The sequence below is a fragment of the Rhinolophus ferrumequinum genome, chromosome 16 (assembly GCF_004115265.2).
Source record: "Rhinolophus ferrumequinum isolate MPI-CBG mRhiFer1 chromosome 16, mRhiFer1_v1.p, whole genome shotgun sequence".
NCBI lineage: Eukaryota > Metazoa > Chordata > Mammalia > Chiroptera > Rhinolophidae > Rhinolophus > Rhinolophus ferrumequinum.
In genome coordinates, this window is record NC_046299.1 from 67,547,833 (window position 1) to 67,561,376 (window position 13,544).

The following is a 13,544-nucleotide window of genomic DNA, read 5'->3' on the forward strand; positions in this document are numbered from 1 at the left end:
AAATTGGAACCCTTTTGCTTGTTGGTGGGAATGTAAAATGGTTGTAGAAATGGTTCCATTTTTCACTATGGAAAATAGTATGGCAGTTTCTCAAAAAATTAAACATAGAAGTACCATATGATCCAGCAATTTCACTCCTAATTATGTATCCCCAAAAAAATCAAAGCAGGGACTCAAACAAATATTTGTACACCTATGTTCATAGTAGCATTATTCCTAACAGCCACAAGGTACAACCAATCCAAGTGTCCATCAATAGATGAATGAATAAACGAAATGTGATCTATACAAACAATGGAATGTTATTCAACCTTGTCACATGCGGCAACATGGATGAATCTTGAAGATATTACGCCAAAATATGCCAGTTAAAAACAAAACAAAACAAATACTGTTATGATTCCACTTATATGAGGTACCTAGAATAGTCAAATTCATAGAGACAGAAAGTAGAATGGTGGTTCCCAGGAGATGGATAAAGGGGGGAATGGGGAGCTAATGTTTAATGGGTGCAGAGTTTCTGTTTGAGATGATGAAAAGAGTTCTAGAGATGAATGGTGGTGATAGTTATATAACAATGTAAATGTACTTAATGCCACAGACCTATATACTTAAAAATGGTTAATGTGATAAATTTTGTTATGTATATTTTACCACAATTAAAAATAAATAAAAGCAAAAAATAAAACCTCCAAAACACTAAAAATAGCTATACAAAAGTATCAAATATTAACACCAGAATTTGAGGGATCAAGGTCCTGAGTGTTACACCTCTGCTTAGAATTTTCAGGGCATTTAAAAATTTCATAGCCAGAGCAAAAATGCAGAGCAGAAAGCATCTTAGAACTAGCACCTCTTGAATAATATTAAAAAAAAAAAAAAAAAAAAAAAAACAGTTCTGAATAGAATGCAGAGAGGTAAAAGAAAAGCTGATCTCACCCTAACGATACAACATGTCCCTACCTAGAAAATTGTAAGTTCTGTAAGATAGCTCTATCAGAGATCTGAGAATACAAAGATTAATAAAGAAAAAAAATTCAGAAGAGATAAATACTTCAGAAGAGAAAACTACAACTACTTTCATTGCTGGGGGTGAGTAGGAGAGAGAGGAAACCAGTTCAACTTTCAACAAACTTTCAATGTTTGCTTGTGGGCTTCTGTGATGTATTAGAATCCCTATGAACCCCAATCACAAAGCAAGTCAACATCAACCTGATACTACCTGGTGACTCAGTGGGGGGCTTCATATTCAAGAGGTCCCCAAAAAGAAGGCTTTTTTTACTTCCCATCAAATGTTTCAAAGTGGTCAGTATATAAATTGGAGAAGCAGTTTCTGGAACCAAATAGGAAGTTCCATTACAGATATAGATGTCCTGAAATGCAAACACCCATTTTCCCCCAATAGGCCTTTATTGAATGCATGGGAACAATTCTCCAAAGACCAAGAGCAGAGTGGCAGGAAGAAATGTTTCAGGTGGTGAAAGCTCTGCAGGGCAGGAACTCCTCAGTCACCCTACAAAACAGGTGGTAGGTAGGCTACGAATGACATCAATGGAGCCTGGTGGTACTCAGATTGCAAGCCCTGCTAAGGGAAAGCTAGATCTTGCCATCAAATCTTTTGAAGCCAGTGGTGAATGGAATCTAACTAACTAAAACCCAGGGCCAGCTGAACTATACGTTAGACTGACTTAGCAAACGGACAGAGGAAGGGCTGTGCCTTTTTCTGGAGGTATTATTAACTTCAATCTTCACTACACCTTTACACATAATGTCCAGCACATAATAAAAAATTAAAGAGACATACAAAGAAGCTGAAAAATATGGCTCATATTGAGAAAATAAGGCTATTGAAGCAGACCCACAGATAACCTAGATATTAGGATTAACAGATAAGGAATTTAAAGTAACTATGATAAAAATGTTAAATGACCTAGTGGAAAAACAGACGATATAAATGAAAGTATGGGGAATCTTAGCAGAGATAGAAAAACAAACAAACAAACAAACAACAACAAAAAAACCCAGGAATTTTTAGAATTAGAAGATACAATAGCAGAAGTAGATTTTATGAATGAAGTGGCTTTTATGAATGAAAAGAACTGACAGAAGGAAGCCATGAAGTTTAAAAAAAAAAACGTTCAATAGAAATATCCAAACTAAAGAACAACAACAAAAAAAAAAAGAAAAGAAAAAAGAAAAAAAAGAAAGAAAAACCCTCTCAAAACTAAATAGAGCATCTGAGATTTTGGTGACAATATGTATATACAAGGTGTGATCAAAAAATACGATGAATGTTTAAATTTTAAAAAATGTATTACAGTAAAAGACACATTGCCATTAATCCCTCTCAAAATGCTCCCCCTCACTTTGAACACACTTATCCCATCGTTCTTGCCACTTTCTGAAGCAGTTCTGGAAGTCCTCTTTCAATGAGTGTCGTTACTTGCTCTGTCGTGGCTGCCTTGATGTCCTAAATCGATTCAAAACGTTTACATTTCATGGTCATTTTGACTTTGGGGAAGAGCCAGAAATCGCACAGTACCAAATCTGGTGAATAAGGTGGATGAGGACACACCGTAATGTTTTTATTTGACAGAAATTGCCATACCAGAAGCCATGTGTGACACAGAGTGCTGTCACAGTAACTATAAAGGATGTTTTCAAACAGGAAATTTTTGTGATCACACCTCGTACTCCAACATTTACATAATTGGAACTTTATAAAGAAAAAAAAAGAGAATCACACAAAGAAAATATTTGAAGAGTATCCAAGAATTTTCCATTATGATAAAACAACCGAAAAATCTTTATCATACTTCAAGAAGGATAAATGCAAAACAAACCATATGGATGCACATCACAGTCTGTGGAAAACTAAAGATAAAATGAAAATCCTAAGCACAACCAGAGGAAAAAGACACATTATGTTCAGGTGATTAACAACAAGATGAAGACTGGCTTCTCATCAAAAAAAAACAGAAGCCACAAGACAAAGATATCCTAAAAAGGCAAAACAAAGAAAACTCTTGACAAATAGTTCTCTTTCCAGGAAAATATCCTTCAAAAACCAAGATAAAATAAAGACATTTCTGAAAGACAAGCCAAGTTAATTGTCACCCTCCATCCTGAGCTACATGCAATAATGAAATAAATTGCTGAGGCTAAAGGGAAAAGATATCTGAGAAAATCCCAGATCTGTAGGAAAGAATAAAGAGAACTCAAAGCAGATATGTAAATAAATATAAAAGACTACACACATACACACATACTTAAATTTCTTTAAAAGATTACTGTTTTTTAAAAAAATAACAAGTATTTGGGGATAAAAATATACGTAGAAGTGAGACATAAGACAAGGACCACAAGGATGGGAAGGGTATAAATAGAATTATACTGATGAAAGATGATTACATCGTTCATGAATAAGTATAATATTATTTGTAGATACTGTGATAAGTTAATGGTGCATACTGTGTTTCCCCGAAAATAAGACCTAGCCGGACAATTAGCTCTAATGCGTCTTTTGGAGCAAAAATTAATATAAGACCCACTCTTATTTTACTATAAGACCGGGTCTTTATAATATAATATAGTATAATATAATATAATATAATATAATACAGTATAATATAATAAATACCTGATCTTATTTTACTATAAGACTGGGTATAATATAATACCCAGTCTTATATTAATTTTCACTCCAAAAAATGCATTAAAGCTGATTGTCTGGCTAGGTCTTATTTTCGGGGAAACAGGGTATTGTAATCTCCAGACTAAGCAATAAACAAAATAAGACAAAAAAGTAGAGTTGAGAAGTCAATAAAGAAGATACAAAGTAATATTTGAAACACTCAAATGTTCAACCCAAAGAAAATACAATAAATCTCATTAGGATAAAGAGAAATCCATACATAAACTAGAATAAAAGCTATTTTAAAAGCAGCTAGCACAAAACAGACAAATTTACTTCAACGGCCTGAAAAATCAACAGGTGAAATTTTAATAGCATCAGAACTAAAGACAGTAAATGCTTTTCAATGTTTTAAATGATAAGAACTGTCAATGAAGAATTTTATACACAGTGAAGTTCTTCATGAATATTTCAGATAAACAAAATTGAGAATTTTCCAACAGCATACCCTGACTAAAACAAGCAAGCACACACAATTAAAACAATAACTATAAAGGATGTTCTCAAACAGGAAATTTATGCCAATAGGACTTGAGAGATGCAAGGAGGAATAAAGGAGATCATCTAATCTGGACAAAATGACTATGAGCAAACAAAAAAATTCCAGTATCTGCATAAAATAAACTTTTCCGTGAGTTGGTAGTGACGACTGCAAAATTACTTCAAAAAGCAAACAGGCTCACTAGTCATTTCTGCTGTCCAAGACTGACCATTCAGCAATTAGTTACAGAGCACAAGGTAGGGAAAACATCATGTGTCACCTTTGAATGAATTCTGGGTAAGGAGAATTTCACATAAAAGATATAAATATGTTCAAGATTGACTGAAGTACAACTGTAGAACAGGTTAAATTTTGGGGGCTTCCTCCTACTTAATTTCTCCCTCCTTCTAGAGTCTGTTTCTCTCAATCAACATGCCCAAAGTCTATGATTTTTAATAACAGATCATGTCCACACTGAAAATTTATGATCTGGTAATAATAATACTTCAATATATACGTAGAAGTGAGATATAAGGCAAGGACCACATGGGTGGAAAAGGTGTAAATAGAATGATACTGATGAAAGTTGATTACATTGTTCATGAATAAGTATAATATTATTTTAAGATACTGTGGTAAGTTAACGGTGTATATTGTAATCTCCAGACTAAACAGTAAACAAAATAATACAAAAAAGTGAGTTAATAATACTTCAAAAGGTAGCTGTGAGGCTTATGTAAAACAGACTATGTCAAGAGCTTATCAAAGGGCTGGGCATTTAATTAATTGTCAAGTAAGCTATTTTGTTTTAAAATATTAAACTTAAAAAGCAGGAAATAACTCCTACAGAATTCAGGATTAATTTTCTCTGGATTATACTGCAATGAGATTAAGGAGGGGCACACAGGGGCTTCAAAGGTACCAGTAAATTTTATCTCTTAAGCCAGATAGGGGATACACTGCTGTTTACCTAATCAATATTCCCTAAATTATACATATACATTATGTACATTCCTTTGATTGTAAAAAGTATGATCTAAAAAATTTTTAATGAATCAATCAATACAATTAAAATTCAATGTTTTCTACAACCTACAAGGTCCTACATATTGTAGTTCCTTTACCTCTTTGATTCTCTTAGCTCTTACCTTTCTCCCAGTTTCTGGAACATACCTCAGGGTGTTTGTATTTGCTATTCCTCCTACCTAGAATGCTCTTCCACCATTTTTCTACTTGGTTCTCTGTTTCATTTAATTTAGGACTTTCCTCAATTATTACCTTTTAGAATGGGCAATCCCTAACCAACTCATTCCCCTTTCCTCCTTTCACTATATCATTCTGTCCTCTTAAGCTGCTTGAGCTTGCCTCTGAGCACTTATATCAGAAATATTACTCAAATGTTGACACATTTTATTACATAATATAAAAACGTATCACATTTGTTAGTATCCTCATCAATCTCAACAGAAAAGTCTTAGAAGTTATTAAGTCCATAGCAGAGGATACAAGTCTTCCAAAATTCTAATTTCCACTTACAGCTTAAATTTAACATTAGCAACAAATAGTAACAAGTATTTTACTTGAAGTGACAGGCTCATTTCACTCATTTTTGAGAAAATGTTTATTAAATACCCAAGTGTGAATAACTACAGTTTGCTTGCCAGTTGCTCTTTCAAGTAAAAAGTGTTCCATGAAAAAAGTGGCTAGATGAGCTCACACGTCAATCGCACAAGTGCTTTTCCTCAAGACAACCACCATCATACTTCAGAATGCAGCAAAAGTACTTTATGTGAACTTCCCATTTTGTCACATGGAATATTAAAAAGATGTGTATTCAAGGGTCAAGATTTAATAAAATTGTATAATTTTTACTGTTTCACTAATGATATCCTTAAATAAAAATGGCAATATTTTACTGTTAAGTACATTGCAGAGGAATGAAATGTCATTGGTGTCATCATCTCGATTCACGCCAAACCGGTAGCAATCTATTCACCATTGCTTTTATACCATCAGTGCAAATGTCAACAGTGTGCAATTCAATCTGCATCTTAATATTACGTTTGACTTCACTGACCTCTTGGGGCTCCCAGGGATCCGCAGACCACACTTTGAGAAATGCTGTGCTAGTTACAGTATTTTCCCTGAATGTGATTTTAAACTGTTTTCTTTTTAAATTTAATATATGGGCTCTCTTTCATAAAACTCATTGAACACACACGCACACACACACACACACACACACAGTGAAACAAAGTAAGGGCTAAATGACTTACCTGAAATGTGTTCATTTTCTGCAGCTCTTGGTACAGGATAGAAACTATAAAGCCAGAATAGGGAAAGTTGAAAGACAGAAGTCATGAAACCTTATCTTGCAGTTTCAGGAATCACCTGTGAGAAATTTCCATACATTTTAAACCTCTGGATAAATGTCCCTTTGAGCTATGAGAAGGAATAAGAAGAACCATGACAAAGGAGTACCCACCTGTCCATTGGTGGCTTTGATATAATCTTGGTGATCTTGGGACATTTTTGAGTGAATCTAAACATTTCTTTCTTATTGGCCGTTTTTAAAATTATGTGTCCATTTACTAAATAACACAAAAGAATTGAAAACTTAAACATCCATTAATAGACTAGTTAAGCAAGGTGTATAATATATATCCAAAGTATGGAACTCTATGCTGGCATTACAAATGATGCAGAAGAGAAGTATTTACTGATACCGTGTTTCCCTGAAAATAAGACCTAGCTGGACCATCAGCTCTAATGTGTCTTTTGGAGCAAAAATTAATATAAGACCTGGTATTATATTACATTATACAACATTATACCTGGTATTATATTATAAAGGCCGGGTCTTATATTATGTTACATTATATATGACCCGGTCTTATATTAAAATAAGACCAGGTCTTATGTTAATTTTTGCTCCAAAAGACGTATTAGAGCTGATGGTCCGGCTAGGTCTTATTTTTGGGTAAACACAGTATGGCAAAGTGTTTAAGTTACAGGTCATAACAATTTCTCCTATTACTATTATAAACCCCAGAAGGTTAGAAAGTCTCCAAAGCTTTCAAAAATGTTTCTTTCTCCCAAATTAGTTTCTCAAAAATCACTTCTCCATGATTCATTAAATCACGTATTAAATATGATATCATGGATCTGGAGTCTGGTGCTCTATGCTAGGCTCTGCTATTAAAAATCTAGTGACTGTCGTAGCTAAAATGCTGTTTATCTTTTACATGAAGAAGAATTAAATTTTAACAATGCTTCATGTACCATTCTGATTCTACAAGTCTTCATTCAGTACCACAAATCCAGTACCCTGGAATTCACCATCTCTTCCAAACTTGGGCTGCGCCTAGAGTAAAATTTAATTAGGCCTTGATGAATTCTAACATGGCAAAATAATCTGCTGATAGTGACATAAATCTAACTTCTAAAAGAACAATTTGGTACCATAATCCCCAAACAAGCACTTCATGTAGTAGCAAAAGGATGCCATAATGCTGAAATCCTTTCTGTTACATACAGCAGAAACCACTTTCAGTCAGCCTGTTGCTTACAAAATGTCTAATTAATAAGTCCAGATACACCAGCCAATCAGAGGTATTATGACACTTTCATAACATGGAGCATGGATGAAATTGCAGTTTTCATTTTTTAAAAAACATCTGTCCCATTTCCCCTCTTGCTTGGATAGGATTCCCAGCTTCTCCAGTAAAACTTAAAATTCTGGGCTTAATTCACAGTTTCAAATTACATGTTTAACATTCCTCTGGGACTAGAGACAGGATGGAGAATGCGGGAAGGGCCTTAATTTTCACCTTCCACACAAGAGTTCTGAGGAAGCCTCAAGCATTTTTGGAAATCGAACACCACATGCTGATATTGGGTGGACGGACGTAATCCACTCCACTGCACAGTTACGTGCTGCGGATTGTAAGGTAGGAAACAGCATGGACCAGCAAGTGAAGATTAAAGCCCACCTGCTAACGCTGGGTAAAGCAATCTCTCTGAACTTGTAGTATTCGTATTTATTAAGCTAGACGTGGTTAATGCCCACTGAAAGGATGGTTATGATGATGATTGGATGAGCCAATAATGAAAGAACAGCGTACCTTGTAACTATAAAAGCCGCTCACCTTTATTGAGTCATCACACTTTAAATATACTACCCTATTTAATACAGAAAACAACACCAACAGTATTTTCATTTTACAGGTGAGTGTCTGAATCGTACCGAGATGAACTTGCCCCTTTCCTGGCAGGCACTGGACTGCAGCCCAGGTCCCCGGAGCCCGACACCGCCGTGTCTCCAGCAGCCAGCACCGCGACGCGCCAGCTGGAATCGCCAGGGACGCGTGGGGATCCACGTCACCAGGGCCGTGCCCTCCGCGCGCCGTCCCCACCTCGGCCAGCGCCCCAGGTCTGCTGCAGCCGCCGTTCTCACACGGGTCAACAAACGAGGCTTCTGGGGCGGACAACCGGCCTCCACGGCGTCTCCCGCGCGGCCCCCTCCCCGGCGCCCTCAGAGACCCGCGCGGCCTCCGTCCGCGAAGGCGGCGGCTCCCGGCTCTCCGACTCTGCGCAGCCGCGAACTCCCGACGTCCCCCGCCCCGGCCTGGCGTCCCAAAAGCGGGGCCGTGGACACACCAGCGGGGACTCCGCCACGGTTCCCGCCCGGTGGAGATTCTGGGCCCGCCCTGTGCGGCGCTGCGCCCAGCTGGAGGCCCCCCAGTCCTCTCCGCTTTGGGGAGCAAGCCAGGAAATGGCGACTACTGAAAGAGCTGGCATTGCTCATGCGCAAAAGTAAACCCACGACCCACTCTGGAGCTGCGCTTCCGCGAAGCCTGTGTTGTGACTCCATGTTAGATGCGGTTTGGCCTCCAGCGCCCAGCGTGTTTGCTGCTGGGATTTCTAGGAGCCCTGGGCCTTTCTTTCCTTACTCATACTGATGGCTGATTAGAACTGGCAACCTGTGATATGGAGGCTTGAAAACAAAACTACAGTGAGGTGGTGCAATGAATATTTATGAGTAAAAGAAAGTACTTAAAACAAAGTACAGTAGAACATTCAAAGAAGACCCTGTAATGGCTGACTTTATTTTAGGAATACTAATTTTAAAATTATGCAAATGATACTGATGTAGGACTATTTCTCTGTGAGTCCCCAAATGATATAGGGGATTTTTGAGTGAGAGAGTGCTGGGATCGTCTCTCATGAGACGGAAACATGGACCCAAGAGAGGCAAAGAGTTTTAAAAGGATAGTTTATTGAAAGCTAAGGGTCAGAGCTCCCAAGCAGGAGGGGTGCCCAGTGACTGAGGCAAAAGCTCTTTTATACCGTCTCTTGCCTGGTTGGGGAACGGGAGCTGGAGCCTTCTAATGGAATTCATCTATTAGGTTTGTCCTGTTTGCTTATGCTGAAGGGATTAACGAAATAACCTATTCCTATCTGCCAGATTTGTTCCTTTGTTAGCCAAAAGGCATTTGACATAATTTATTAACCTCATATCTCTGTCCTGGAGTGAAGGAGACATTCCAGAACCTGGAGTTACAGGATAAGGCTGCTTTTTTTTGTTTGTTTATTCCACCAGGGACCTCCCTGTCTACCTAGTAACATGCTAACTAACCTGTCTCAAAACATGAAACATAATAAAGAGAAAATGCATATAAGCTAAAACAACATGAGTGCCACACGTACCACTATTCAAGAGAGAAAAAACACACAATGTAAAGTGCACTTTCTTAGAGTTTTACTCAAGTTTTATCCTAATGGTATAAAATATTTGAGCTGTCATTCCACTGAGGAATATACACTTGTCGACAAAAAAACATCCAGCCTAAGAAAAAGCGAATAAGAGTTTATTTGAGCCAAACTGACGACAATTGCTGGTAAGCAAAATCTCAACGGATTGGGAAAATGTTCTGCAAAATAGCGATTTGCAGCTTATTTTATACGTAGAATCAAAGGAGGAGGGTTACATGAAATCCATTGGTGGTAGATTAAGGGGGTGGGAGTAAGCAAAGCAGGGAAATCCCTGGGATTGGATAAAAGTAAATTGGAGGGACAGGAACTTCCCCCTTTTTTTTTCTTTTTTTAATTAAAGTTGATTGGGATGACAATTGTTAGTAAAGATACATAGATTTCGGGAATACAATTCTGTATTACATCATCTACGTATCCCATTATGTGTTCACCACCCAGAGTCGGTTCTCCTTCCATCGTCATATATTTGACTCCATTTACCCTCATCTACCACCACCCTCCAGGGTACTTCTACATAAGTGGCTACAGGATAGTTAATAGTTCACTTTTTACAGCGCATAGAGATGGTAATCGGGACAAGAATAACAATGTGGGATTCTGTAGTTTCCTACCCTGGTCTGGAAAATGGGATTACTGACATTCCAAGGATATCATTTTAGGTGCAAAAAGACAATAGACAGGCTCACTTAAAGTAAAGATTAACCTTATCAAGGAAGCTTCAGGCTAAAGATGTGACTTCCCACCATGGCCCACCTTAGGAACTCTCATGTTCACGCCATCCTATGTGGTTATTTTCAATCTCCTAAATTTGTCAGGTTTAACATGTAACCCTTTTCCGTCTACAAATTGAATATATGCCGATTTGCTGCTCACTTTATGACATCGATTTACTCTTGTGTCAACAATAGAAAAGTGTTTCCATTCAAAATAATTACAAAAATATTAAAATTTTCATAACATTAAAACGTAGAATCCATATAGAGAAAAAATGTACACATATATCTGAGTATGTGCATGCACACATGCGTATACACACACACACCAGTTTTCTGGATGAGAGGTGTTGGGGAAATATTTAAAAATATCTCTTGCAAATCCAGAAAATCCTCTCTGTAGATAGAGAAAAAAAGAAACAATCTAGCAGTAAACTAGATTAAACTAGACTGCGATTGGCATCAGATCACCTGCTAATGAGTTTGCAATAACAGATATATCACACTTTTATGTAAAAGTGTGAATTTTAACGGTTATACATAACTATTCAAGAGGACTTGACAACACATTTGCTACACAGAGTTCATCCTAAATTCACCTGGTAATTAGGGTGGTTATCTGTGTTAGTCACATTTCAAAGATATGGCTCCAAAGCCTTTAAGAAACAGGTTTCCTGGGATACAAAAATAATAAAAGGCTTATTTATTTTCTTAAAAGATTTGTATACATATCAAAAGGACAGAGAAAAGCTTTACAATTTCCTCAAGGCAATGCTCTTGAAAAGAGGAGCAAAGGCTTTTTCCCCTTTTTACACCAGGAAAAATTCTATCATTTTATATTTGTATTTACCCTTACAGAAAATTCTATAAAACAACTCAATTTCAATAAAAAAACACACACACACAAATTGATGGACAGTTTGGTTTTGTTCTAGTTGACAAATAATTTTTAACTTCACCTGAAAATACATCACCTTGGAGAATAAGTAGGAGTTTTCTTTTGGAAATGTGTATTATTATAAACATAATTTAAAAGTGTACTGCTGATTTTAAAAAAGAACAAACACATCCCAATATACATAAGAATTTAGTATATGTTGAAATTCTCATTTGAAACAATGGAGATAGTATATTGTATTAAGTAAATGATGTTGAGAAAATCAGGTGGATTATCTAGTCATCTCACACATTATAATAAACAAGTGGTACATGAATTCAGTATGCAAACTTAAAAACTAAAACCAATTACTTAAAATATAAATAAAATATTTAAAGAATACAATTTGAGAGAGCATGAAACAAAAAGCAGAAACTATAAAGGATATGAACAAATTTTACTATGAACTATGGAAAAGTCCAATTTGAAAAGAACACAAAATTAAAACACAAACTAAGAAAAATGTATTTAACAGTTATGAGGGTATTAATCAAAAACTTTCCAGGCTGAAAGTTTTTCTGAAAGAAAAGGTTTATTGAGCCAGATGCTAGCCAGAAAAAGGACCAGGTCCTCGAGCATACAGTCTAAATCACCACCAGCAGGGCTAATGGAAAAGACAAACATTCACTGTCCTGGAATTGACTGGGCTGTTTTATACAATGAGTTTAGAGAAAAAAGATACAAATTGTTTTGCTAGAACTCCAAAAATGGTAAATACATGAGTAAATATAAAAGTATTTTCCTCATTATTTAAATCTTCTTAAAACATAATTGACTCCTTAAACAAAAATAATAACAATATATTGTGGAGTTTATAACATATGTATAAATGAACTGTGTAACATTGACATAAAAACCAGAACGGGAGAAATGAAAGCAAATCACTGGTATCCTCTTACATAATATTACTTGAAGGTGGTCTGTGATAAGTTAAAGATGTATATTACAAACGCTAAAGCAACCAAAGTTAGAGATATATATCATAAATGCTAAAGAAGCCAAAAAAGTTATAAACAATAAGCCAACAAAGGAAATAAATACAAATCATTAAAACTCAATCCAAATGAAAGCAAAAAAAAAAAAAGATTAAAAAAGAAAAAAGAAGGGGGAGAACACCAAGAACAAATAGACAGAGAAAGAGAACAGAAATAGCAAGATGAAGACGCTAGACATAATTTTAACCATATAAGTTATCACATTGAGTGTAAATGCACCAAACCTCCTGATTTAAAGGTATATACTGTAAAATTGAATAATAAAAAAGGAAAAACTGTATGGTGCTGTCAAGAAATGAATTTTAAATACAAAACCAAAAATAGGTTAAAAGTGAAAGGATAAAAATATACCATGCTGAAACAAGTCAAAAGAAAGCTCGAAAAGATATGTTAATATCAGACAAAGTAGACTTCAGCAAAAAGAATATTACAAAGTAAAAACTATAATTTCATAACAGATAAAGGGGTATTTTCATCAAGAGGACATACAATCCTATGTACTTATGTGTCTAATAAGAGAGCTGCAAAATACATAGGAGAAATATGTAAATCCACAATTATACTTTGAGATCTCATATCCCATGTTGACTGAGTGTAAATGAATCCAAAGACTTTGTCTAGAAATAAATGATAATGATTTATTTAAGGGTCTGAGGGTTTGTAAACCAGAAACACAACTAGGCAATACCCAGAATGTTCCAAAGAAGAAAGAAAAGCTAAGAGTTCTTATAGTAAAAAGTACATTCTTAAGAAGAATCAGTCTTACATTCTTAGACTCTGGATTGGTCCAAGATGGTAATCCTCTAGATGACTAGTCGTCTGGATACTGCATACGTGAACATTCTTTCCTTAGTTTTTCAGGGGGTAATCAAAGGGGTATCTGAAAGTCTGATATGTATGCAGACATTAATGCAGGGCTGGAAAGTTCAAAAGTTTAAGTTCCCAGTCT

General features: G+C 36.0%; 1 protein-coding gene across 4 annotated transcripts in view; it reads right to left on the reverse strand.

The window, feature by feature from the left end:
- The window catches only part of ZNF25 (zinc finger protein 25), a 32,514-nt gene extending 23,960 nt beyond the window's left edge, over nt 1–8,554 (reverse strand). For 2 of the 4 annotated variants that reach the window (XM_033131316.1, XM_033131314.1), the window contains exons 1-3: nt 8,422–8,553; nt 6,661–6,766; nt 6,452–6,566 (exon numbers count right to left, since the gene is read on the reverse strand). Coding sequence is in view for 2 of the 4 variants with exons in the window: in XM_033131314.1 (XP_032987205.1) it covers nt 6,452–6,466 (15 nt within the window). In the remaining 2 variants the exon portion in view is untranslated. Of the gene's footprint in view, nt 1–6,451; nt 6,567–6,660; nt 6,767–8,421 lie in introns of all 4 variants that reach the window. The other 2 variants (XM_033131315.1, XM_033131317.1) reach the window with 2 other exon arrangements.
- Between the last annotated feature and the right edge of the window lie 4,990 nt (nt 8,555–13,544).